The sequence below is a fragment of the Sceloporus occidentalis genome, unplaced genomic scaffold (assembly GCF_023333645.1).
Source record: "Sceloporus occidentalis isolate IW3139 unplaced genomic scaffold, rSceOcc1.0.p SCAF_204, whole genome shotgun sequence".
In the NCBI taxonomy this organism is placed as follows: Eukaryota; Metazoa; Chordata; class Lepidosauria; order Squamata; family Phrynosomatidae; genus Sceloporus; species Sceloporus occidentalis.
This window is the reverse complement of record NW_028317184.1, coordinates 729,711-757,363: the sequence shown is the minus strand read 5'-3', so window position 1 is coordinate 757,363 and position 27,653 is coordinate 729,711. Positions and strand designations below refer to the sequence as shown.

Sequence of the window (27,653 nt, the reverse complement as noted above, 5' to 3'; positions counted from 1 at the left end):
CCTGCTACCTCCGCCGGAGTGGCCAGCTTACGCTAGGGCCTTGTGTCTGAGCTCTGGAAGTCCGCTGCCAAACGTCTAGGACTGACAGTGTTTGGGTGCTTTGCCCTGGGGTGAAACAGGTGAGTGGGTCGCCAATTGCCCACTCATTCGCCTTTCCCAATTCTGCTGCTGCTGCTGGTGGTGATGCCAGCGTCTCTTCGATGCCAGTTCGCTTCCTGGCTAGTGTCATGCCTCAAATGTCCCTAATGGTAAGGGCAGTTTCTCCCCCCTGGCTGCGTCTGTTTGCGGTGTGGCAACGCCTGCTACCTCCGCCGGAGTGGCCAGCTTACGCTAGGGCCTTGTGTCTGAGCTCTGGAAGTCCGCTGCCAAACGTCTAGGACTGACAGTGTTTGGATGCTTTGCTCTGGGGTGAAACAGGTGAGTGGGTCGCCAATTGCCCACTCATTCGCCTTTCCCATTTCCTTTTCCATTTCCATTTCATTATTTTCCTTCTGATACACAACCAACCAAACATAACACACACAATAACACAAATAACACAGTGACATAACACATATAACACAGTGACAAGTGACAACACACATAACACACATAACACATACACGTACAATGCAAAAATCACAAGGACCTTTCCTCTTGTTATTTGTCCTGGCCTTCATTTCTACACTCACTAGCATTAACGCTATAACTCACACTTCATACTATAACATTTTTCCATCCACATACCTGCCAACAGACCCAACTTTTTCAGGGACAGTCCTGCTTTTTTCCAGTCCTGTCCCATCTAATTTAGCTAAACTAGGTATGCAAATACACGTTGGTAGTTATAGCTCGGTAGGTAGCACTAGTATAAACATTAAATAAATATAATAAAGTACTAAATAATAAATCTAACTTTAAAATACATTTAAATAAACCCCTAATTTTTTTTTTAAACCCATTAAAATTAAATTATTATTTAGACATAATACATCTTTAACCAAAGCAGTGCACTGCTACTAATCTTAAACATAACCGTACATTAACCCTAAGCTATTTTTTAGTTCTTGTCCAACATTTTTCCATCCGCATACCTGCCAACACACCCAAGATTTTGGTGGACAGTCCTGCTTTTTTCCAGTCCTGTCCAGTAAAAGTTGGGTTGTTGCAAAGTATGCCATTGTAAATAGGTAGCAAATGTTAGGCATGTATTACAAGTGGTCCAAAATCAATTTAAAAATGTAAAATAATCCCTATTCTTTTATTAAACATCTATGGATGTGTGATTGTGTATGATAAACGGAGGCCAAGTTCCTTGGAGCATTTGTCTCTAGGTCATTTTGTGTACAGTACACCTCAGTACGTGTGTGCAACTCTATTGGTCGTTTCGGCAGGGGGCTGGCCTGCCATCAACGAATGAAGTGCGTTCTGCAATTCACTAGTTGATGCCAGACCAGCCCCCTGCCGAAACGACCAATAGAGTTGCACACACGTTCCTTCACGGCAGCTGCTGCTGCTCCGATGTGTTGTTAACCCCGTATTAACCCCTGCAAGGCAACCGGGAAGGAAACGAAGATTAAACGAGCACGAAGAATGTCCGCGAATATTCGCCCGAAGAGAAGACAGGAACGGGCGAATATTCGCGGAATACGAAGGTTTTTTCCCCCCCGATGACGAGCACGAAGACGAACACGAAGAGCCCCCTGGTGCCCAAGTCTAATAAAAACCACAGACAGGTATACAGGATATCTTATTACCTTAAAAACAAAATATGTGCTAATTATACATTTTAGCTTTTAAATTATTAACCCTTATTTAAATTAATTCTGGAAAAAGCATAAAAGCATTAGAATAAAAAGATAAAAAGGCTTTTCTAATGTCGACTCTACATATAATTTATGATCGATCACAGATAACAGACAAGACATACATTTAACAGATTCTGGAACCAGCTGGAAACATGGTATAGAATTTGGAATGTTATAATTTAGTCACTACGTATTTTCTTCTAAATCCACACATTCACCGAGTGGTCCAACCACTCCGAGTCTAGATTCTACCAGGATGGTCCAACCATCCGAAACCTGAGGGATTCACCCTCTATTTTTAAGTGCACTATACCTGAACAATGTGAATTTATGCCTAAACATTTTCTTGATTAAGTTTATACATAAACTGTTTGTCTTCTTTCAGTGGTTTCTTCTTTATCCACAAGAAAACACTTTCATCCTTTTGTTTCTTTCCCTTACTGTGGGATTTCCCCATGATACAATCTCACCGCAAAGCAGAAAACAAGGAAAATATTTTGGTATTTATAAGATACCACGTCTGGACAGGGTTAAACAGAGAGTTCTTGGTATTTATAAGATACCACGTCTGGACAGGGTTAAACAAAGGACCTCGGTATTTATAAGATACCACATCTGGACAGGGTTAAACAAAGAGCTCTTGGTATTTATAAGATACCGTTCCTAGACAGTAAAGGCAGATAAATCACTCTCGCAGCGAAGTTGTTCACTTGCAATCCCAGCACTTGATCACAGAGAGCTTCTCACAAATGCCGGGGGGCGTATTAACAACAACCTTATTAACTGTTCGTTCGCCGTAAAGGACTCCTGAACAGTCATTCACACAGATTCATTCAGACAAGATTTGTGACATGGGTTGGTATAGCTGTCCCTGGACCATAAGAGCTCTTCTCTTTAAGGTCTTGTGATACTCTTTCACAATAATACAAGCCGCAACCAACATCAACAGTATTGTCACAATTACAAACAACAATTCGCTATCACAAAAATAATGACTAACTACCTGTGCACATTTCTCCTGATCAGCCTCAGTACTCCAAGTACTATTCCTTATTATCGAATGCATACGCAGTAATTTATTTCAGTAGTCCCTGACAGACTTTGACCTCTTATAATATTTCCCAGAAATATTTTTCTTACTCACATTTCTGAAGAGAAGACCGTAATAAATCTTCGGGAGGATGCTGCCGGTTTCAGGGACGATGTCGCAAAGTGCCTCTGTTTAACAGCAATCTTAGCTGGAGGACTTATATTACCCCAGATGCAGATTCTCGAGGTGCAGTTCCTCAGGACTGTCGTCCCCGTCTCCGGTCAGAACCTCCTCACAGGGGGCACCAAAATGTTGGTTGAATTAATGGTCGAATTCTCCTCAGAAAGAGTTTCCTTTAATTAGATCATGCGCATAATCGAGACAAGGCACACAACACACAAAAGTCGAAGCGTTGTCTAATTACACATTAAGATTACTTGGTTTATATAGCATCTTATCTACTTCTAATAGCATGCTTCTTTCTGATTGGTTACTTTTCAAGCAGGTTACACCTCTTTAAGCTGCATAATTAAGAATGGCCTAGACTTGACCCTTTGCACATATATATATATATATATATAGAAGAACATAGAGTAGACATGTCGGCGTGAACTCGTCCATATATCATAGACTAGACATTCCCTGCTTTCTTTTGTCTTTGACAGCAATAATATTTACGATAACATAAACATTTTTCTAACACCTATTACCAGTGCTAAGCTCTGGGAATGTAGGTACTGTATATAAGCTGAAAAAAGAGACAGAGATTTGAGTCCTAAATCGTCCATCCTAAACTTGACACTTGAGAGATATGGTGATAGCTGCTTTAAAGGGGAACTGCAACCATTTTTTATTACTAGCATCAGATTAAAACATATGTTTTCATAATGTTTTGCCTAAAACATCACATCACTGAGCAATAATAACTAGACTTGGGCACCAGGGGGCTCTTCGTGTTCGTCTTCGTGCTCGTCTTCGGGGGAAAAAAAATCTTCGTATTCCGCGAATGTTCGCCCATTCCTGTCTTCTCTTCGGGCAAATATTCGCGGACATTCTTTGTGCTCGTTTAATCTTCGTTTCCCTTCTGGTTGCCTAGGAGGGGTTAATACGGGGTTAACAACACATCGGAGCAGCAGCAGCTGCCATGAAGGTACGTGTGTGCAACTCTATTGGTCGTTTCGGCAGGGGGCTGGTCTGGCATCAACGAGTGAATTGCAGAACGCACTTCATTCGTTGATGGCAGGCCAGCCCCCTGCCGAAACGACCAATAGAGTTGCACACACGTACTGAGGTGTACTGTACACAAAATGACCTAGAGACAAATGCTCCAAGGAACTTGGCCTCCGTTTATCATACACAATCACACATCCATAGATGTTTAATAAAAGAATAGGGATTATTTTACATTTTTAAATTGATTTTGGACCACTTGTAATACATGCCTAACATTTGCTACCTATTTACAATGGCATACTTTGCAACAACCCAACTTTTACTGGACAGGACTGGAAAAAAGCAGGACTGTCCACCAAAATCTTGGGTGTGTTGGCAGGTATGTGGATGGAAAAATGTTGGACAAGAACTAAAAAATAGCTTAGGGTTAATGTACGGTTATGTTTAAGATTAGTAGCAGTGCACTGGTTTGGTTAAAGATGTATTATGTCTAAATAATAATTTAATTTTAATTTTAATGGGTTTTTAAAAAAAAATTAGGGGTTTATTTAAATGTATTTTAAAGTTACATTTATTATTTAGTACTTTATTATATTTATTTAATGTTTATACTAGTGCTACCTACCGAGCTATAACTATCAACGTGTATTTGCATACCTAGTTTAGCTAAATTAGATGGGACAGGACTGGAAAAAAGCAGGACTGTCCCTGAAAAAGTTGGGTCTGTTGGCAGGTATTTGGATGGAAAAATGTTATAGTATGAAGTGTGAGTTATAGCGTTAATGCTAGTGAGTGTAGAAGTGAAGGCCAGGACAAATAACAAGAGGAAAGGTCCTTGTGATTTGTGAATTGTACGTGTATGTGTTATGTGTGTTATGTGTGTTGTCACTGTGTTATATGTGTTATGTGTGTTATATGTTATGTCACTGTGTTATTTGTGTTATTGTGTGTGTTATGTTTGGTTGGTTGGTTGTGTATCAGAAGGAAAATAATGAAATGGAAATGGAAAAGGAAATGGAAAAGGCGAATGAGTGGGCAATTGGCGACCCACTCACCTGTTTCACCCCAGAGCAAAGCATCCAAACACTGTCAGTCCTAGACGTTTGGGAGCAGACTTCCAGAGCTCAGACACAAGGCCCTAGCGTAAGCTGGCCACTCCGGCGGAGGTAGCAGGCGTTGCGACACCGCAAACAGACGCAGCCAGGGGGGAGAAACTGCCCTTACCATTAGGGACATTTTGGGCATGACTCTAGCCAGGAAGCAAACTGGCACAGAAGAGATGCTGGCACCACCACCACCAGCATTGAAAAATGGGAAAGGCGAATGAGTGGGCAATTGGCGACCCACTCACCTGTTTCAGCCCAGGGCAAAGCACCCAAACACTGTCAGTCTTAGACGTTTGGCAGCAGACTTCCAGAGCTCAGACACTAGGCCCTAGCGTAAGCTGGCCACTCCGGTGGAGGTAGCAGGCGTTGCCACACCGCAAACAGACGCAGCCAGGGGGGAGAAACTACCCTCTCCATTAGGGACATTTGAGGCATGATTTCAGCCAGGAAGCGAACTGGCACCACCACCACCAGCAGCAGCGTTGGAAACGGAAAAAGGTGAATGAGTGGGCAATTGACGACCCGCTCACCTGTTTCACCCCAGGGCAAAGCATGAAAGTCTGTCAGTCCATGGCGTTTGGGAGCGGACTTACAGAACTAAGACACTAGGCCCTAGCGTAAATTGGCTACACCGGCGGAGGTAGCAGACGTTGCCACACCACAAACACGTGCAACCAGGGGGAGAAACTACCTTAAACATTAGAGAGAAAAAAAATTAACTTTCCAAGCTAAGAGCTGGGTAACCCAACTTGGGCAGATTGAATTTAAGAAAGGCAATCTGCTCCTTCAGATAAGGTGCCATGCGTGAGCGCTGTGGACTCAGTATGTTTCCAGTCATAGAAAACACGCGCTCACTTTGAACAGTGGTTGGCGGACATGATAGTAGCTGCTGCGCAACCCATGAGAGTGCAGGCCACACACTCTTCTTTTCATCCCAGTAGCTAAGAGGATCAACATTAGGCGCAGAAGGAACTTCACAGAGGTAAAGTTTGACCATTTCAGCAGCACTACTCTCCTTTCTGCTGCTAGCTCTGTCAGATGGTCCAACTATACTCCCAAGTGCCTCTTCCCAAAACGCAGCTGCTCCACTCAGCTGTGTTGTGCTGCTTGTGGCACTGCTGCTGATGCTGCTGCTAGGAGTAGCAGACCACATCATCTCTTCCTCCTCCTGCACCTCTCCCTCCTCGGACAGCATTCCCATTTTACGCTGCCAGTCACGCACCTTGTTGACCAATTGCTCCCGGTAGCTACTGAGAACATTAAATTTCAAAGCTAGCTTTCCCTTAATTCTTGGATCGCAAAGGCACGCTAGCATCATTTCGGGACTCTCTTCCATTCGTTTGCGAAGGTGTACTTTTAGCAGATCCTTCAGCTTCCTGACTATGGCTGCTACGTCAGGATGTAGAGTGCCACCTTGAACAGCCTCACGGTTTTCAAGAAACACATCCATCTTGCTGCCTAGATGGGAGAACACTGGGATTACCTGGGCCAGACTGGCAGTGTTTGATCTTAAATTTTCTGTGGCATCCCTGAATGGTTTAAGGTCTCCCACTAGCTGGGCGATCACTGTCGAATCCTCCCTATTCAATGGAGATGTAATCCCATTATTATGCTCTGAGGCAAGATTATGGATTGCGCTCTGCTGCTCCAAAATCATCTCCAGCATGTCTAACGTGGAGTTCCACCGTGTACTGACTGTCGGAAATGGGATATATTTGGGGAAAAAGGGGATTCCAGGTGCCGACACACCTTCGTCTAGGGGTTAATAACTTAAATCCAGGTAGCACGAATAATCACAGGAAAATGCTTCTTTGATAGGAAAATGTAGGGTTTATTGCTGTGATGAAGCCTATGAAGGCTAACACACACAGGGTTACATTGGTAATGAAGTTGTGACTGCAACAATGATGGAAAGATTGTAACTAACTGCAGCAAGGATGGGAAGATTGCAACATACAGGGAGTTCTTATAGGGTGGGATCAAAGGTACATGCCATTTACATTCGTATTAGTTAACTAATTACAATATCAAAAGACAATACTATCACACAACATACAATTTACAATCATATGGATTAACTAATCAAAAAGACAATACATACAATTTACAATCCTATAGATACAATCTTAGGGATACAACATCAAAAGACAATACTAACACTATCACACACTATTTACAAACAGACTATACATACAATGTAATTCATGATTTACAGTTGTCCTTTGATGTGGGCTTCGGGGGCTGCATTTGCACTTCAATAAGTCTCTGTCCTTTTTGTGTGCATGTGAATTGAACTGGCCAAATATTGTTTGGTTAGGTCAGATCACTTTAAGTCCTTCTACACCTATAATGACTGTAATTTATATTTTTCATATAATTATGTTATACTGCTCCCTAGGGTGTCTGACATAGTCTGCATGCTACCTCCACACTGACATCCTGACGTAGGCAGTGTACGGGAAGACCTGACCTCTCTTGCTCTTCCCTCAAAAGTTGGCTAGCCTTAACACTATGGTGAAAGTGCCCAGCGATCTTTCTGCAGCGGGACAGAACTACTGCTGTCACATTAGTTCCTTCTGACATTGCTGCCTTCACTACAAGATGGATGATGTGGGCTGCACAGCGCACACCAACAATATGACCATCTCGCAGCGCTTTCACCATATTGGCACCTCCGTCAGTTACCACAAAACCAACTTCAACATTGGTGCCCGCCTCTGCTCCCACCCAAAGGCTAAACATTTTCCTCATCGCATGCAGAATGTTTTGGGAAGTGTGCTTTTCATCCATCACTTCTGCATGGAGAAGGAAAGATCGGTAGCCTGCTGCAGCAGCTTCCTTAGACACACCGGGCTGCCACCAGTGTGCTGTCAAAGAAAGAAAGGCAGGCTGGCCGCTAGGTGCACTCCACAAATCTGTAGTGAAATGAACAGACTGACCAGCAGCCTTGGAAAGCTCCTCTTTCACTGCTGCAACACAGGACCGATACAATGAGGGGACAATGTTCCTGCTGAAAGTGGAACGTGACGGAACTGTATATTGTGGAGCCACAGCCGCCATCAATTGTTTGAAAGGCTCCCCTTCGATCATAGAGAAGGATGCCCCTCCAACAGCAATGAACTGACCAATCAGTCGCGTTACTTTATTGGCCTGCTGTTTGGGCATTGACCTTTTGGATTGGAATGCCACAAATTGTTCCAGGGTGGGCTGGACATGCAGTGCTCCAACCTGCCTTGGTCTCTGGCTGCCAGCACTAGTTGCTGCTGCTGCTGCTGCTGCTGCTGCTGCTGCTATTGGCTCAGAAGAAGAAGCTGTTGGGGTTTTTCCACGGCCACCAGCTATGCTGCCTGCACTAAGTTTTCCCTCTGCATCTTTCCCCAATAGCACAGCGTTGTGTTGAGTGCTGAGGTGATGCTTCATGCTAGCACTGGTAAAATGGCCAGACACTTTCCCTCTGCTTATTAGCTTCCCACAATGTTTGCACTTTCCATAGCGCCCTTCTTCAACATTTTCAAAGTGCTCCCAAATTGGGGTGCGCATAGCCTTGGAGTGTGCCTTGGGTGCTGCTCCTACTGCTCGGGGTGGATGGACAGAGGCAGAACTAGTGGTGGTGGGACTGGTGGTAACAGTACTGGCCATAGTGGGACTGCTAATTGCTTTAGATTTGCTAGGTTTTGCTGCTGCTGCTGGTGGTGGTGGTGGTGGTGATGATCGTAGCGGAGAAGGTGGAGGCTCAGGGGAAAATTGTGCACTAGTCATTTGGACACTGCTCCCTGAGGAATCTGATTCCTGACCACTCATCTCCTCTACTTCCTCTGGCTCATAGTCTAGCTCTTCATTAGCCAGATCGAATGGAATTCCTGCTAGGCTGGAGCTAAGACTGATATCGTCGTGAGACTCGTGACTAGTAGTAGTGCGAGCAGGAAGAATAGACTCTGCACTTGGCCTCTCAGTCTCAGGCTCCTCTGCTACCTCGCTAGGTGGAGTTCCACTATGTGTAGCCCTCTCTCTAACTGTCTTTACAAAAATTTTGTAAGGACTTGGTGGCTTGCTAGAGGTACTAGGAGGACATGGCGTGGCGGTACCAGTGGGAACAGTAGGCGCAGCACTAGTGGTGGTAGAGGCGGTAGAGGTGGGGGTGGTGGTGGTGGTGGTTTTCCCTACAAAGGAATGAGATCGCTTTGGTTTGGGACCCCTCTGAGTCTTGCTGCTAATTTGGCTCTGCTTGGTACCTTGCATGCTGCTGGTGGATGGGGAAGATGCTGCTTGGGGCAAAAGGCACTTCTTTTTAGTCACTGGGCTGGTACTACTTGTGCTACCCTTTAACTTTGAACGTGCTTCTGGTGCTTTAGGCTTTCCGTAAAAAAACCATAGAGCTTGTGGGCCTAGCCGCACTACTACTGCCTGCTTTTGGTGCCTTTCCTTTACTTGATGATCCTTCAAGCAATGCTTCCCCAAATGATAAGCGAGAGCTTGGCCTACTTGGCCGACTAGACTGACGCAAAGGCTGCATCTTAGAACTGGTGGGGTGGTAGATGGAGCTTGTCCCTCCTTAGTCCCAAAAGGAGGATCCATTTCAAATTTTGTGTTGTGTGTGTAGTGTAGTGTAGTGTTTAAAAAACTATAAAAAAAAATAAATAAAAAAAGGAAAAACGAATTAAAGACAAAAAAATTAGAGGACGTTCTCTTCAGTGCTACTGCTTAAAAAGTAAAACTATGCACTACTGCACTGTGCTGTTGTGTGCAATCTGCCAAAGTGCTAAAGTTATTTAAATTATTAACTCAAGATTAACTATTTATATAACTAGCAGTATTTTATTTTTAATTTGAATTTACACGGGCCTAAGAGCTTAGCCTACTACTATGCTAGCCTAAAGCTATATTTCCTTACTATAAGTCTATCTCTAGGCAGACGCTCTCAAACCCACTAAGCTAAAGTGAGGTTAAATCAGATTCAGTATATGATTTATTAATTAATATTAAGTTATATAATATTAATAGATTAGAAATAATTTACTTATATATTAGGTATTATAGGTAGAAGAATATAGATTATGAATTAGAATTTAGAATTAGAATTACTTATATTATAGATTATGAATTAGAATTTATATTTTTATATATTATTTATAATATATTATAGATTAAGATTAAAGAAGATTAGAATTATTTTAGTACTACAGCTAGTAGCTTGAAGCTTTGCTTAGTACAATTGTTGTCGTCACACAGTCAATTTTTCTTGAAAAGAAATAAAATAAAATGTCACAGCAAAACAGTTAGCTTCACTGCTTGCTGAACAAAAACACACAGCACTTATGCGGCTGCACTCACTAGCCCAACAAGTTCACTTCACTGATGGACTGAGGTGAGCAAAACACTAAGGGTACTTTTAATAAAATTGAAATAAAATGTAAAATAAATGAGAAAATCTTTGCAAAACAGTTAACGTCACTGCTTGCTGATCAAAAAAAAACACAGCACTTATGCAGCTGCACTCACTAGCCCAACAAGTTCACTTCACTGATGGACTGAGGTGAGCAAAACAAATGAAATAAAATGAAAGATTATTAATTAAGAAAAATTGACTTGGTCTCTTGCTGTTGCTAAAGCAAAGCACAAACTATAGAGCTGCAGCACCAGTACTAATAAGATTAGCTGAACTATACGCTAGTAGTAATTAATTAATATTATTACTTTTATTTATAGCTAATTTAAGAAGATAAGAATTATAGAATTATTGATATTACTGATTTTAGATTAGACACTAGTAGATGTCTTGAATGTCTACAGTACACTCTACACTAGTATACTATAGTATATATATATATGACTGACAAATATATATATAATATTATAATGTACTATTAAATTATAGATTCTATTAAATTATTATTTATAAATTCTATTTAATTTATTTAAGCAGGACAGGCAGTAGGCACTAGTGCCAGCCCAGGGCAAGGGCACCCCAGTGCCACTGAGGCACTGGGTGCACTGTCAACTCAACAGCACTTACACTACAGTTGATGACAAATTAAATAAAATAAAAAATTAAATCAAATTATTATTATTAAATATATTAATTAAGTAGAACTGAAGTGAGGATGAAGTACACTGTGAGAAATGGCAGGCTAAGGCTTATCAGTCTCACACAGAACAGAACAATCTCTCTCTGTAACGCTCGGATGCAGCACAGCAGTGTTGCCAAAGCAGTCACAGCGAAAAATGAATGGATCTCTCAGGCAAGCTCTGGTCTTATAAAGGCGCCTTCAGAATTAAAAAAACAGCAGCACAGGCATTGGACGAGACCCTTAGCATGACGTCACAAGAGTGAGCTGATTGGACAGACGAGATCAGCTCACTCCTGTTTGAAATTTTGGCGGCTGCGCGGCAAAAACGAACTTCGATTCTTCATGGTTGTAAGTCTTCGTCTTCTCCTACGTTTTGCCGGCACTGTATTCTCTTCGGCATGTCTTCGGAACGAACAAAAAAACGGCCTCTTCGTGCTCGTTTTCATGGTCTAATAATAACCTCTAGGTCTGCTGGAACAATATGAGGCAAACCTCTTTATGGAGGCAGGCATGTTTAAATATCTTTTTATTTGTAAAGCGTGAGCACAATGAAACTGCTGTAGATTTTCATTTTAAAGTAATAAGAATAGTTATGACTTTTATAACATGTTCCTTTAAGCACTTTTTGACATACATCATTCTTCTGCAAGGAGATTTGGTCAAATTGGCGTACTGGACAGTCACATAAAATGTAATATTGACAAATACAAAGTTTTACATTTTGGAAAAATAAATGTGCAGATTATACCTTTTAAAAGGGGTTTGCAATATTTCTATGCCTCTGGTGTGTATTTTGACAGTGTTAGGCACAGACACAACACTCTTCAAACAGGATTAAACACTATGCAAACTTTATTTTGTACAGTCCGTGTATACAACAGTTTGAGATACCACATAAACTGGCTGTTTTACAATGCACAAAAATAAACAAAAACCTATATCCCAATTGCATAAGTAGCTATATATCACGCACCACAGAGGAAACATGTGGCCGGGAAGAGTCCAGGGTTCCTAAAGACAGGGGCTATCATCAACATCGAATGGCCAATAGTATACAATAAGCAAGACAATGTGGAGGATCAACATGCACTCGCACCATGCAGTGTAATTCCTAGACACTACAATCAGCAGTTAGAATGCAAGAAAAACCAAATAAGAGCCGGCTCACCAGAAGTTCATTGGAATGAGTAATTTATTTGATTCTTTAAAATGGTAGTGATATCCACAGCACACAATTGTTCACGGTCACATAACCACCAATCCACCCATCCACCTAATGCACTTCTTGCACCCATGCAAACTGGCATTTCTCGATTTTTGTAAATAAGTGATGTTTTCATAGGCAGGTGAGAACCCTGGTGCACATGAGCTCCTGTAGGGTGGCCGAGAAGATAAGAATGTGGTCTAGATAAACCACCATAAAGATATATAAAATATCACAGATGACATTGTTCACAAATCACTGGAATGTGGAGGTTGAAATATGGCACCCCCTGATGACATCATTTTGTACAGCCACACCTCCTGGAAGAAGCCTGGATCAGCCTTGTAGGAGATGTGGTGCCAAGACAACCCCAGAACTGAGACAAGCCTCTCCCTCTGTCTGCAGCGGCAAGAGCTATGACACTATACTTGGCTGGACTATATATACTCTCCATCTATATCTACTACTCTTTGATACCCAGCTAATCCAGGCACTCAAAATAAAGTGTAAATTAAACTTTCACATTCATAAGAATTTCCTTTTTCACAAATTTGGCCAATTTTGTCAACTTGTGCAATTTTACAAAAACAAGGAAGGCCTCTTACAGGACAAATGAAAATGAAGCTCAGAATTTTCACTCTCTTACACTCTCCATGAATGTCTCCTTGTCGCCGTCTCCTTGCCTCGCAGCTCATGCCTGACAATAGCTTTAATGACCTGGTGAGAAACCAGGAAACTGATTCAATGTGGGTTTTGCACATTCTTCTGGATTAACAGTGTTGATGAACATGATGGGCATGTGTTTTTTTTTTTAAGTTAAATTGCTGTATTACTTTGTGTTTTAGACTACATTTATGTTCACTAAAGGAAGGCTTTGTGTCATTAGATTAATGTTCTGTTTTTCTGTTCATTTTAGGATTGTGGGGAAGCGCCCTTGCCAGCAAGGAAGCAATCTGGGGTATCCTTAAAGGTACAAACATTCACTACAATATTTTTGATCAGATAAGCCAGTAGAAAGAAACATAAGTTTTCATATGAGTTTCTGACTCAAATCTCCTTGCCCATCTCTCTAGCAGCCAATAGTTTACATGCATGTCACTCTGCTGAAATATGTAACAGCATCCCATGGAACCAAGGTGGTAGTATTTAATATCAATACTTACAGTTCAGCAAATCTTTTATTCCAAGAAATTTGTGAGTCCAAAAAAGTCATAATTGAGACATGCAGTTATGTTCTCAGTCATGTGGCCTAGAAATACTCACAGCAACCTGAGTTTCCTCATATTATTTTGTAATAAACATAAATCCCAATAGAGCAATTAGCAAGTAACAAAAATCTGTGAACTTTCTGGTTTTGAGATCTGGTTGATTGGACTCTAGAATCAAAATGTCATCTCTAGGCATGGAGGGCTAGTGTTTGCCTCCACCCACTCTCTGCCTAGGTTATACTCACACACAGATAATTAGTATACTGTATCATAATGCAGTGTCAGGATAATGCTTTATGGCATCTTCTTTTACAGATCATATTGGTGACACGTTCGGAAAAGCAGCATGCAACAAAGGTGTAAATACAAGTGATGAATACAAAGGTTTGAGAAAGCACTAGGCCATATGCAGTGAGAAATTTACACTATGTGAAGAGAATGAGATTTACAAAATGAATAACCTTTGATAAAGTTGTATTATTATACACATTAAGAGGCCATACCATTATCTCGCTGGTTCAGCAGAATTAAAAGATGGTCAATAACATGGAACTGATCATCATAAACACCATGGTAGACATTACCCAATGATAGCACTCACATTTTGAGCTATTGCTATACCCCTAAAAACTACTTAAACTGAAGTGGTCTATGCTTTGATTTTAAAACGTCTTAATTATTTTGAAAGCTCACTGTACCTTCTTAGTATTGTTTGCTGAAGATTTCTACACCTACAGTATACTAAAATGGAATCTCCTTCCCCCTCTGTTTTTTCAAGCTGCTGTTGAAGTATTCTGTTTTCCCATATGTGTTCTACCTTCTACACATGTAATATTCCATTTAAATGACAGTTATTTCATTACAACTTACCATATTATTTTCTTATTTATTTTCTTAGTGAAGCAACATGTCCAATGCTGTTCTTCCTGTTCACTTGGGCAAAGTCCCATCGTCAAAACTTGACTGATGGGAACACCATGCATAGCTCCCACAGCAAGAACTAACTAACTAACATTTTATGCTTCGTTTCGAACATAGCGCATCAAAGCAAGTGCAAAAAATGTAAAAGTCTGCATACTCTTCTCTCTGAGGAACAACAAAGTATGGATTACAATATGAAAGAGCAGCTACTTCTCATCTTGAGAAAATTCCTAGATGGTGAGGCATTTGCAACACTTTTTCTTCCTAAAGAGCAACTATCACATTTCATACGAATGCTAATCCTAGCTCTTCCACTCATGTACATACCAATTATGCAATGTATTATTTTTCACTTAAGTAATTATATAAAAATTACTGCTACTAATCTACTATTACATTTGTAGAGAAACATTATTGTCATGAACTATTTTTGTACATCTAAAAGACTGTTGAATTGTTAGTCAGGCTTGGCAAGCCTTTAAGTGAAGGTCCAATTGTAGTGGATTTGTTTGACTATGATAAGATATGTGCAATTAGCTCCAGCTACCAGGGTAATATTCTGGTTATCCGGGTGGAGAATGTTACGTAGTGGTGTTTTTGGTAGTGAGATATCTTTGGGTACAGAAAACAGGGTGTGGTGGGGGCAAGTTTAAAAAAAAAAGGAGTCGGGTGATTTAAACATGGTTGAATGGAGATTTGTATAATTACTTAGAGGCATGTGTAGGGTAGGACTGTGTGAGCAGTAATTAAGGGAGGTGATTCACTAGCCTTTAAGTGGAACTTTTGGGAGGGTGTGGTTGTAGGAGGTAGAAAATAAGAGTGAAGGACATTTGCAAGTGTCAAAGATAATGCAAGTGAACAACTGAATTATTTATAGGCTTAGGGGAGAGAGGGAGAGTGAAACTAGAGAGGGAGAAAATGGAGGAAAGAGAATGAGAAAGGAGAAGAGTGAGAAAAAGGGAAATAATGAAAGATCAGAAATAGAGAATGTGAGTAGAGAAAGAGAATGTGGGGTAGAATCGGGTAGTGACTGAAAGAAAGGGGATAAGGAGAGAATAGGGAAAAAGGGGAAGACAGCAGAAGGAACAAGAGAGAATGGGAGAAAAATTAGAAATAATGAAAATGGAAAATGGGGGACACATGTAGAGAAAGGAGGAAGAGATAGAAAGGGGAAAGATGAAAGTAGAGCTGAGAAAGAAAGGGGAGAGATAAAGAGAAAAAAGGGATTAGCAAATAAAAGGGGGCAGTGAGAGAGATTTTTTTTCGACATGCAAATATGCTAATATGTAATATTAATGCACATTCTAGCTGACAATTATGCAGGAAATGCGTTCTTACTTGAGCTGCCAGTGGGATCCAAATACGATTTTCTCTTAGAGAGAGAAATAATAGTGCTGAATTAAATTATAGTTTTATATCCAATGTGATGTTCCCCTCTAAACACTTTATATATATATTAGAGAGAAAGTGATGGGCATTTTAGTACATCATTACATTTGGTATCTGTAACAAAATATTTGCAATCCTAGAATGTGGATATGTGCATATAAATCCAAAATTAAGAAGTAGAGGCTCAGCACTCAAATGATAAGGTGAGTTTATTTCACGCAGGCAACGTTTCGACGCACAGGTCTCAAGCCTTAGAAACATTAGTGCACACATTCAAGTATTTATGCAACAACAAGTTATTAAGGGGTCGGACACACCCGATCCTACATAACAATTTAAAGTGACATAATAAATAGGAATATCATTATATAAAAGTATATATTTCCAAAATAATTTGATTCCCAATCATCCTAAATGTCTCATATTAGGGAAAGGCTTTCACACAAGTTAACAGCGTATGACACTTGGTAGTCTCCCATCCACATACTAACCAGGCCCAGCCTTGCTTAGCTCCCAAAATCAGTCAAGATCGGGTGTATTCAGGATAGTATGGCCATAGGCTCACAAGAATGGCATTAAATCCAGTTCCCTATTAAGTCCATTTGGAAATAATGTATCCAATTCATAAATCCACCATGCTTCACATTGTTTTAGAATATTAACTCGATCACCCCCTCGTTTAGGTCTAAATACCTGTTCAATAACACGAAATTTAAGGTCCGTCAATTTATGTTTCAACTCATCAAAGTGGGATGGGACCGGTAAATCCAATTTCCTTAATTTGATGGTGGATTTATGTTTGGAAAATCTATTTTTGATCTTCTGTGTAGTTTCTCCCACATATAAAAGGTTACAAGGACATGTAAGTATATAAACTACATAGGTTGATTCACATAGGAAGATTGTACCATTTTTTTAAACCCAAAAAACCGCAGACATTTAGGATGATTGGGAATCAAATTATTTTGGAAATATATACTTTTATATAATGATATTCCTATTTATTAACTTAAACATTATCCTTTATCCCTTTTAGATTCTCTTTATTTTAGCTCGGCTGATGGTTATTCCGGGACATAGCTGGCCCTGTAGGTTTATTTAATGCCTCTTTGTAAATTTTGAGATTATGTAATATTTGTGCCGCTGCGCTGACAGACCGATCTTTAATATTGTATATTATCATACCACAGTTTTGTTACAGTAATATCTTTAGATCATATAGTGTCTGTATTTGTAGTACAGTGTTGATTTTAAACTTGTGTACACTTTTTTTATATAATAGATATATATATATATATATTTGTAGTATATTTATCACTTCACTTTCATATTTATTCTGATTTTTTATATAATGTTATTTATTTATATATACACGTTGACTGGCTATCTTTGCACTGTCACTTTATATATAGACTGGTCAGTTTGCACTGTCACTTTAAATTGTTATGTAGGATCGGGTGTGTCCGACCCCTTAATCACTTGTTGTTGCATAAATACTTGAATGTGTGCACTAATGTTTCTAAGGCTTGAGAAACGTTGCCTGCGTGAAATAAACTCACCTTATCATTTGAGTGCTGAGCCTCTGCTTCTTTATTTTGGATTTATTGAGGGACTTGGTGGTACCCTGGCTCATGCACCATTTCACTGCTGAGTGCTGTATTCCAATCTTTCTTTTTGTGTATGATATGTGCATATAGTCATCAGCCAGATCACTTGTGTAGTCACTGCAAGGAACTGACATGGACATGATTAATTTATTCTATTTCAATTCGGATCGGTTGCAGCTACAATCTAAACCACACATGGAGTAAAAATGATTTTTCTGTCTTTGCCCTTTATTGACATTTACATTTTATTAAAACATACCCCGAAATGTATAGGGGGGCTGAGCTGTAAAACCAAAACAAATGGTTTTTGGGACAAAGGTATACTTGTATATTAAATGTCTGTTCTAGCCATATCAAAACAAACTGTTTTCCATGACATTTGTACACTGTGTATGCATAGTACAGATATAATGGTATGGGTGATTGTTTTTAGATAACAAAGAAAAAGAATCTTCGAGGGATTTCAGCACGGAAGAAAAAGTTGGATCAGGTATGAATTGCATTCAAAAGTGAGATCGATCTTCTAACAAACATAATCTAAACCAGTACAAGAGTATGTGTGGCTGCCTGTTATCTGTGAGTGTGTATAGGTTGCATCTGAATAACTTTAAATCAGCAGACTTATTCCCGTGACCATCTACCGTATTGGCTCGGATATAGGCCGCACCTGAATATAGGCCGCACCCTAAAAGTTAGGTGCTTTTTTAAAGAAAAAAGTTTCTGCCCCCCCCGAGATATGCTGCCACTCTATCCCCCCTCCGAAATATGCTGCCACTCTATCCCCCCCGAGATATGCTGCCACTCTACCCCCCCGAGATATGCTGCCACTCTACCCCCCCGAGATATGCTGCCACTCTACCCCCCCGAGATATGCTGCCACTCTGTCCCCAAGATGTCCCCCCCCACCAGACTTACCGGTGCAGACTCCACGGGGTCTTGCAGGACCAGCGGGGGACACCTACGCATAACGCGTATTCAACTTCCGGTAGCCGGCACTTCCGCCGTGTGAAGTACTGGCAAGGAAGATTGTTCGCGCAGACGTTCACCGGCAGCGGCGATGCAAGCATAAACAACCTCCGCTGCCGGCACGTCTGCAAGATGTGCTTTAAAATCTCCCTTGCTGGGACTCCCCCCCGTGGGAATTCCCGGCAAGGGAGATTGTTAAAGCACATCAAGCAGACGTGCCGGCAGCGGAGGTCGTTCACGCTCATCGCCGCTCCCGGTGAACGTCTGCGCGATGCGCTTAGACAATCTCCCTTGCCGGCCCTCCCCCCGTGGGAAGTGCCAGCAGGGGAGGCTGTCAGAGCATATCGGAGAGTAGGATACAGGTCACCTGCACCGCTGCGGGGGATCTGTATCCTAACCCCGCTGCCTGCCTGGCGCCCAGGACTGCATGTCCCGGGCGTCGGGCGCTAGACCCCGAATATAGGCAGCACCCCCACTTTAAAGACTTAAGTGGGGGGAAAAAGCGGGCCAATACAGTATTAGTATAATGATGGAGTAATCATTATGTATTAAATCAAGCAGTGGAATTCCATGAAATATTTACTTATAGAAGTGGATAAAATTTTATCAATGTATGTTGATGGGGCAATTTGTCACATCAGAATATAAAAGGCAGAAAGAGATAGAGTTACAGTTAGGAAAAATTGGCTTAGGACAATAATATAGTCTAATTTGTTGTCATATTTTTTTTTCTCTAAGTACAGATGACTGTGAAGTGTGGAAAGTGATACTTAATTGTTTGGTTTCTCTTGCTAAGTGGGAATGGGGAACAACCTATAACTTCCTTTACCTTCAAAATGAATCAGGTAAGTGTCTTAATTAAATTGTAAAAATTTACATGGCAAAGTGATAGTTCTGTTTTTCTCTTGTTCTCCTCGAAGATAAATTGCAAATGCTCCCAGATTTTATGCAGCCACTTCAGAAGTCATAATAAAAATATTGTTTTGAGTTTACATCGTTTAAAACATTATCAAGGACTACACATTTGGGGTCTATTCACCATAGTGCAAAGGTTCTTATCCCCTTAACGACCTTTGCCGGTCCTGAACCGTCAAAAAATTAAATAAGCTTAGAAAGTGATCAACGATCACTTTCTTCGCTTAAACGGCGTTACTGTAATGCCTCGATGTCGAGGCATTCAGCAAGGCCGAGATCGGCATCGGGGGCCATGTCTGGCCCCTCCCCGGGGCGTCAACAGCCGCCATACATTGTATGGCGGCGGACGCCCGTTTTAAAAGCGTTTAGGAGGCGATCAACGATCACCTCCTAAACTTAAATGGTGTCGCTGGAATGCCTCGATCAGGAGGCATCCAGCGACACCAAACACTTACCTTTGGATGGGCTGTGACCGCTCCGGAGAGCGGTCACAGCCGCAGCTGCCGGTGATCTTCGCCATCAGCAAGATGGCGGCGGCCCGGGAAAAAAAACAATAAAGAAGAAAGAGTTCGCTAGACGGTCTCCTGACCCTCTAGAGAACTCTGGCTCCACTTGCAGGTTGAATACAGGTACTGCACTCAACCATGCAAGTCAATGGAGCCCAGCTTTCTAATCACAATGTGATTAGTAAAATATTAAAAAAATAATTTAAAAAAATGGGGGGGAAAAAAATGTGCTAACATTTAAAAATAATTATGCAGTGATGTCACTAGATGAACCATCCAGTACCAGCAAAATGTGTAAAAAAATATAAAAAAAAAGTATTAAAAAAATACAATAAAATAAAAAAATAAAGTTTATTATTTTGAGCAAGATTGCTAAGATTTCTCAAAAAAATAAAAGCACTTCAAATACCCAAGGGGTGTCTAATATAAAAAAAAATGGCAGATGGGGTAAATTGGAGTGGCCGAGCTCAAAGATAGGGCATAGGTACAGACTGACCAAAATGGAGAAAAAAGCGCACTTCCCAAATGTGGCATTTTAAATCTCAAACAACACGACAAACCCATGCATGTCGGGTATCACTGCACTCAGGAGATGTTCCTGAACACACATTGTTTGACAGTGACATATACCAGAACCTGTATATCTATAACTAAAGTACAATTTGTGTGAAAAAAATAAAAAAAATTACTATTACAAAGTTTGACAAAGTGTAGTTGTATAATTGGTGCATGGAAAGGGTTAAAATAACAGCATTTGGAATACCCTGGGGTGTCTAGTTTTCAAAAATATATGGTTTGACAGGGTTAAATTGAGTTAACCGGCTTCAAAGATGTTCCAAAGAGGAGATGGAGGCAGACTGACCAGATTTGTTAAAAAAGATTTGGAAATCATAAAACGCTGCTTGTACTTATTGCCCTATAACTTACAAAAAACAGCAAAAAAACATAAAAACATTGGGTATTTCTAAACTCAGGACAAGTAGTAGAATCTATTTAGCTAGTTTTTTACTTGCTTTTTTAGGTGAGTAAAAGATTTTTCAAATAAAAGTCATAAAATGTGGGTTTTTTTCAATTTTTCACCATGTTTTTTTTATTTTTTTTATAGTAAATAAGATGATACGATCAAAATAATGGTATCTGAAGAAAGCCCATCTTGTCCTGAAAAAAACAATATATAACTTATGTGGGTACACTAAATGGGTGAGGAGAAAATTACAGCTGAACACAAGCACCACAAAAGTATTAAAACAGCCTCGGTCCCACAGGGTACAAAAAGAAAAAACGAGCCCGGTCCTTAAGGGGTTAAAGTTGTCAAAAATGTGTGTTTTCAGCAGCCTTGTACATTCACTAAAGCTAACTTTCAATGCACTTGGAAAACATCAGTTGAAACTTGCACTTTCAACTGGGCAGAAGGAGTATCAATTAAATGCAAGTTGTATAAAGCAAGAAACTTAGATTTATTAACTCTCAGGTCTCACTATTAATCCAGGATGCACAACGATAAGGAGAAGGGAGGAAGAATAGGCTGAGGTCCTTGCCTCTCCAAAGAGATTTTAGAAGTAATATGGGGCAAGTATTGGGACACCTGATCATTACACCAACAATTTTTATGACATCGCATTCTAAATATATATAGACGTCCCCCTTTTGCAGCTATAACAGCTTCCACTCTTCTGGAAAGGCTTTCCACAAGATTTTGGAAGGTTTCTGTTGGAATTTTCTCCCATTCATCCAGTAAAGCATTTGTGAAGTCAGGCACAGATTTTGGACGAGAAGGCCTGGCTTGCATTCTCCATTCCAGTTCATCCTACTGCTCTCTGGAGTCGTCACAGTGTGTCCTGGGGTGGGTGTTATCGAGTTTATCGAGGCATTTTAGTGACATCATTGAAACTTAGGAGGCGATCATTGATCATTTTAAAATGATCGACATTGAGGCATTACAGCAACACTACTTAAGCAAAGAAAGCGATCCTGCCATGCACGTCATTGGTCGCTGAGTGTCTGTTAAGTGGCGTCACTGGTCGTTGAGGGGTTAAGCACATTGTGTCTGTCTATACTTGTGATTCAGATCAGATCACATTTTATGAAAATATTATGCAGAACACCAATTAATTCTAAAGAGTTCATTTACTTTTTCTTGCCACTGTATATCTGTGTCCCAAGCAGTAGCATACCTAGCGGGGGGTGGGGGGGGCGGTCCGCACCGGGTGCCGCTCATCAGGGGGGTGCCAACTTGCCGGCCCCGGGCACCCCTCCAGAGACGGACAGTAATGTCCGCCGCTGGAGGAGCAGGCTTGCAAGGGAGCGGTATCGGAGGTCTTTAACAGACCTCCGGCTCCCTTGAGTGATTTTAAACCGGTTAAAGGGAGATCCTTTAACCGGCTTAAAATCACTCAAGGGAGCTGGAAGTCTGTTAAAGACCTCCGATACCGCTCTCTTGCGATGCGCGTGGTAACTGCTGCTGTGCGCCGGGGTGTGTTGTCAGATCCCAGCGCACAACACTGAAGCCGCGCCCACGGCCGTCCGTGCCCTCTGAACCAGAAGAAGAAGAAGAGCGAAGAGGTGGAAAAGGAGTCAACTGCTGTAAGAAGAAAAGTGACAGAGGAAAGGTAGGAAAGCATTCAGTGAGAGTGACAGTGAGAGTGGATTGGTATGTGTGGATTAGTATGTGTGGATTGGTAAGTATGGATTGGTAAATGTGTGAGAGTGAAGTTCACTTACCTGGAACAGCATAGAGTGATGGGTGTTATGCTGTACCATTTCCAATGTCTTTTTCATTCTATAATTATGCTCTAAAGTACATCATAACTCCCATCACTCTATTGTTCCTGTTCCAGGTAAGTGAACTTCAAAGGGGGGAGAGGGTAGATCGTTAGGAGGGGGTAGATAGGGAGAAGGGAGTGAGAAGGGGTAGATAGGGCAGAAGGGAGTGAGACAGGGGGATAGGGGGTAGATAGGGCAGTAGGGAGTGAGAAGAGGTAGATAGGGCAGAAGGGAGTGATAAGGGGTAGATAGGGCAGAAGGGGGTAGATAGGGCAGAAGGGAGTTAGAAGGGGGTAGAAAAGGGGGAAAGGTGGGTAGTAAGTATATTGGAATAAATAAACAGTGAGAATGAGTGAGAGAATAAATTAATGTGTGGATGCATTGTGAGAATGGGTGAGAGAATAAATGAATGTGTGGAAAATTTGTGTGAATGAGGGAGAGAATAAATGATTGTGTGAATTAATTATCTGAATTAAAGTGTGAATTTGTGAGTGACTGTAAAAGTGTTTGTGTGTATGATAGATGTATAATTGATTTGTGGAAAGGCGAAGATGGCACAAGCAGGATGTTTGAGCCTTGGGGACCAAGATGACACAGGCAGGGTGGTTATGGGACAAAGATGGCACAGGCCGGGCTGTTTGGGGACAAAGTTGATTCATGCTAGGCTGTTTGGGGACAAATATGCCAGGTCCTTTGTGTGTAATCTGGGTGCTGGTCAGGTTCTATGTGGGCAGTGTGGACGCCAGGGCTGGCTTTGGGTTGTGTAACCTATCATCTATGCCTGTAGTTTTATCTCTACCTTTATTGCTGAGTTTTTATGTGATTTCCAGTTGATCTATACCTGCAATGCTGTTGGCAATCATACTCCTATCATGCCAAGTCAGCTAGTACACGCTGGAATCTGGGTATGCCTGGGCATAATAGGAGAGTGATTGCTGTTAACAATCATATATATATATATATATATATATATATATATATATATATATATATAAATATTGTTATTTATTTATGTCCTATTTCGGTGTGTTACTTACTTTAAATAAAAGTGTTAGATTTTATTTATGGTGGGGGGGGGTCATATTCGGTTTTGGCCAGGTAAATGCTGCATTTTTGGTTTCAGTCCAGAGTTTGTTTCGGTGCATCCCTACTACTAAGCCAGACAATTAAGTGGTAGGCCTACACCACATCAATGTTTGGCTTAGTATATAGTGATAGGAGGTGTGCTGCACTATTGTCAATGTCTGGCTCAATGTATAGTGATAGGGATTACGCTGTACCACCGTCAATGTCTGCCTCAGTATATAGTGATAGGTGCTATGCTGTACCACCTTCAGTGTCTGCGTATATAACGATAGAAGCTATGCAGTTTTAAAGTGTGTGGGGGGGGTGCCACATACAGGATCTGCCCCAGGTGCCAAATACTCTAGGTATGCCCCTGGTCCCAAGTGCATTTTTTTATACTTTTTATACTTAGCATTTTTAAACTGCAGCTGCCACACCCTTGGCCATTCTTTTCATTAATTTAAATCATTAGCCATTTGGCTTATTTTACCAGGAATGTTTACTCTTGTGCAGACCTTTGTCATACCTTGCAACCTGCAATCAACTTGTAGGTTAATGAATCGAAACAATTGTATTTTTGAACTTAGCTCTCAGCAAGAGATCATATTCTGTCGCTAAAAGTGAAATATATAAAAAAGCAAGAAATAGTGATATAGGGTAGTTGAGAAGCAGACATTATGTAGACTAACTTAGAAAGTTTTGATACATCATATGTTACCAAATGCAGAATAAAATTAAAAATCCCTTGAACAGTAAAAAACAGTAAAAAACGTGTGGATTGTCTTTCAGGTAAGGTCCCCACTGAGCTTTCCAGTCAGGAGTACATCCATCTAATTGATGCTGGACTGGAGATAAATTCTGCTTACCCATTAATGCTAGCTCCATACCGCAAAGTAGACCTCATTCTGTCCTTTGACTTCAGCGAAGGTGATCCGTTTATGGTAAATATAAGTTTAATGTGGTTTATTGTAAATGTAAATTTGCCATTTTTCTGCTTAAGAAGTGTTTTCTTTTTTGTTAAACAGACCATAAAACAAACAGCAGAATACTGTGAGAAGAACCATATCCCATTCCCCAAGATCCACATTCAAAATGGAGAAGATGAGCAAAAGAGCCCCTCACAAAACTGTTACGTATTTGAAGGGGATCAAAAGGACACCCCAGTGGTCATGCATTTCCCACTTTTCAACAACAAGAGTTGTGGAGGTTAGATTATATCTGGATTTATGCCATGAGAATCGGTTGTCGAGTAGTTTGCAAATTAATGTTTGTTTAAGGATAAAACACTGTGTAGAAAACATGAAAACCCCATAAAATTTGTTCTGCCTACACCTGTAAGTAGAAGCAGAAAATTTTTTAGTGTTCCCCTTTTAGTAAAAAAGAAATACAAAAAATTAAATTACAAATATAATTCATATCCCTGTGACCAACATTCTCACATATTAATATACAAAAGTGAATAGCCCTTAATATATGCAAATACCCTACAAGGGAACTAGCCCTGATCAAACTAGTACTTCTGACTTGTAAAATAGACCTCCTCCATTCTTTTTAAATGTTGACTTATATAAAGTTCAGTGCTTTTACGTGAGTTGTCCATGCCCAGAGCATGACCAGTATGAATGCAGGAGAACATATTTTTTATAGCACATTAAACTGTGTATTGCTACATGAAGTTAGCTTTATCAGGGACACATTATTTTTTACTAAATAATGATTTAAGGAATACTGATTCTATTACACAAAAAGCTGCATAGACCTCTTGAGATAACAAGACAAATATTTTAAAATATTTTCTTTAAATATGCTTTTTTATGCCACTACCTATGACACTGTGCCAAAAGCAGACTGCTATATAGCTCATGAGAGTAACGTTGCTATTGAGGACAAGCAGAAGCCTACTGTGTTGCAGCTAGCCAGCAATAGGCCAAGTACATGTACAGTTTGATGGCCATAATCTCAGTTTTTCTATCCACATTTTCATACCTATTTCGCAGCACAGGGGATCAGGGGCGGGCCTAGGGTTAGTGGCACCTGGGTGCAGTGTTTCTTAAGAGCCCCCCTCCATAACTAACACACATGTACCAACATGCAAACTTGCACTCATTCACTTACACATACTCTCTTTCTCCTCCTCTCTTCCCCTCTCCCAGGCACTTTTAAGCAAAGATTCCCCCCTGTCACTTTAACACAATAAACTGACACACTCACACTAACACCATAGGCTTACACCCACAAACCATATGCTGACTCGCATACTCTAACATCATATGCTCATACATGTTAACACCATAAACTAACACATACTAGTTAAACTTTTTTTTCTTACAGGGTAGTCTTATATTCAGGCTTTTTCTTCTTTTTTTTTAAAATTAATATTCAAACTTTGGGGGTCGTCTTATAATTGAGCACATACGGTAATAAACATGACATTATCATATATAATCTAATAAAATAATTAAAATCAATACTAATAATAAGTTAGTAATACACTTACAGCTTATGTGAGCCCAGTAGGCTTCTGGATCGCCCCTGGCATGTTTCAGATAAGACGATGCAAATTGAATGAGAACTCCTATGTCCTTGCCTGAAATGCCCAAAGATTAGATCCCACTTTCCAGAACAAAAATGTCAGGTCCCAGGTCCGTGGTCAGACGGCTACCGTGACCCAGAGTGCCCAAAGATGTTGTTCAGGGGTTATTGTGCAGTAGCGGAGTGGTCAGGGCCTGATGCAGGGCGACCGCACCCTCCAGGGCGCCGAGCACCCAGGGTTGTGCAGCCACATACCAGCACCCTGACATAGTAGCGGATGTTGATGAAAACAATACAAAGTGATATCCTGCAGGCACCCTGGAGCAGGTATGATACAGAAACAGAAACATAGCAAGGACTAGGAACCCTGTAGCAAGGACTAGGGAAACTGTAGCAAGACAGGGAAACTACATGCAGACATGCAGCTCCGCAGCCTGGATTGGGCCTGACAAAAAAGTAAAATAAACATGTAAATACCATAGGTAAAGCAAAAAAACAAAGGGTGACCCTATGAACCTCTATTACCCTAGGTGGCGGATAATTGCCCCCATTCCTCATCTAAACCATTGAATCCATTAACAAGTTATGTCTTAGTGAATAGACCCAAATTTGTGTTACTTTAAGTTTTGATGCTAAAGTTATAATGTAAATTCACATATGTAAAATATATTGACCATCATAACTGTCAAAGTATGCCACATTTTCACAGATAAAGTTGAAGAATGGAGGGAAAAGTATTCCAGCATGAAAATGTCCTTTACCAATTTAGAGGTGAAAGATCTATTGCACGTCTCAAGAGAAAATGTGAAGCTGAGTAAGAACCAGATATTGGAGAAGCTTAGGAATATGTCTAAGTAAACCCGAGGAAGTGGCCACTCACACATTGAAATACTGGATGGAACAAGAAGCACATCTCAGTTCATCGCAATATTACTTTGTGTGTCACTTTTTGTTACATTCTAGTAAATAAATGTAGCGATTCCAAAACGTATTCTATTTGTCCCGGCTCCTTTATCTCTTTGAGACTCTCCCTATACATATCCCTCCTTCCTTTTTTGCCTCTGTCGTTCGGCCTTTCTACGGTTTGTTTGGGGCCACCGCTCCCCCCGCATCAAATTCTTTACTTTAATTCTTTCCAGTACACCTTCTACGTGTACTGGAATGGGTACATGGTTTGTGACAGAAGCAGTGGATTCATGTTCAGAGCAGACTGCTGGGCCTCCCCGTTTGATCGATACCTTGTTGGCGGTAGACACTGCCTTGCAGTGGGCCTCAAGCCATCCTTTTATCAGAGCAACATTACGCGTCTGGCACTCTTTGGTTCGGGGAACTCCCCTCTCCATTATCCCATCACCGCTTACACTGATGAGAGATAACCCGTATTTCTCCCCGGGCATGGGTATTGATTTGTTT

At 40.8% G+C, this 27,653-nt stretch overlaps 1 protein-coding gene across 1 annotated transcript in view; it reads left to right on the top strand.

The window, feature by feature from the left end:
• The window catches only part of LOC149277993 (cytosolic phospholipase A2 gamma-like), a 46,318-nt gene extending 19,220 nt beyond the window's left edge, over positions 1–27,098 (top strand). Inside the window, exons 7-12 of the mRNA XM_089502485.1 lie at positions 13,285–13,338; positions 13,892–13,960; positions 17,927–17,983; positions 24,498–24,649; positions 24,734–24,914; positions 26,950–27,098. Coding sequence (XP_089358611.1) covers positions 13,285–13,338; positions 13,892–13,960; positions 17,927–17,983; positions 24,498–24,649; positions 24,734–24,914; positions 26,950–27,098 — 662 coding nt within the window. The remainder of the gene's footprint in view (positions 1–13,284; positions 13,339–13,891; positions 13,961–17,926; positions 17,984–24,497; positions 24,650–24,733; positions 24,915–26,949) is intronic.
• The last annotated feature ends 555 nt before the right edge of the window (positions 27,099–27,653 follow it).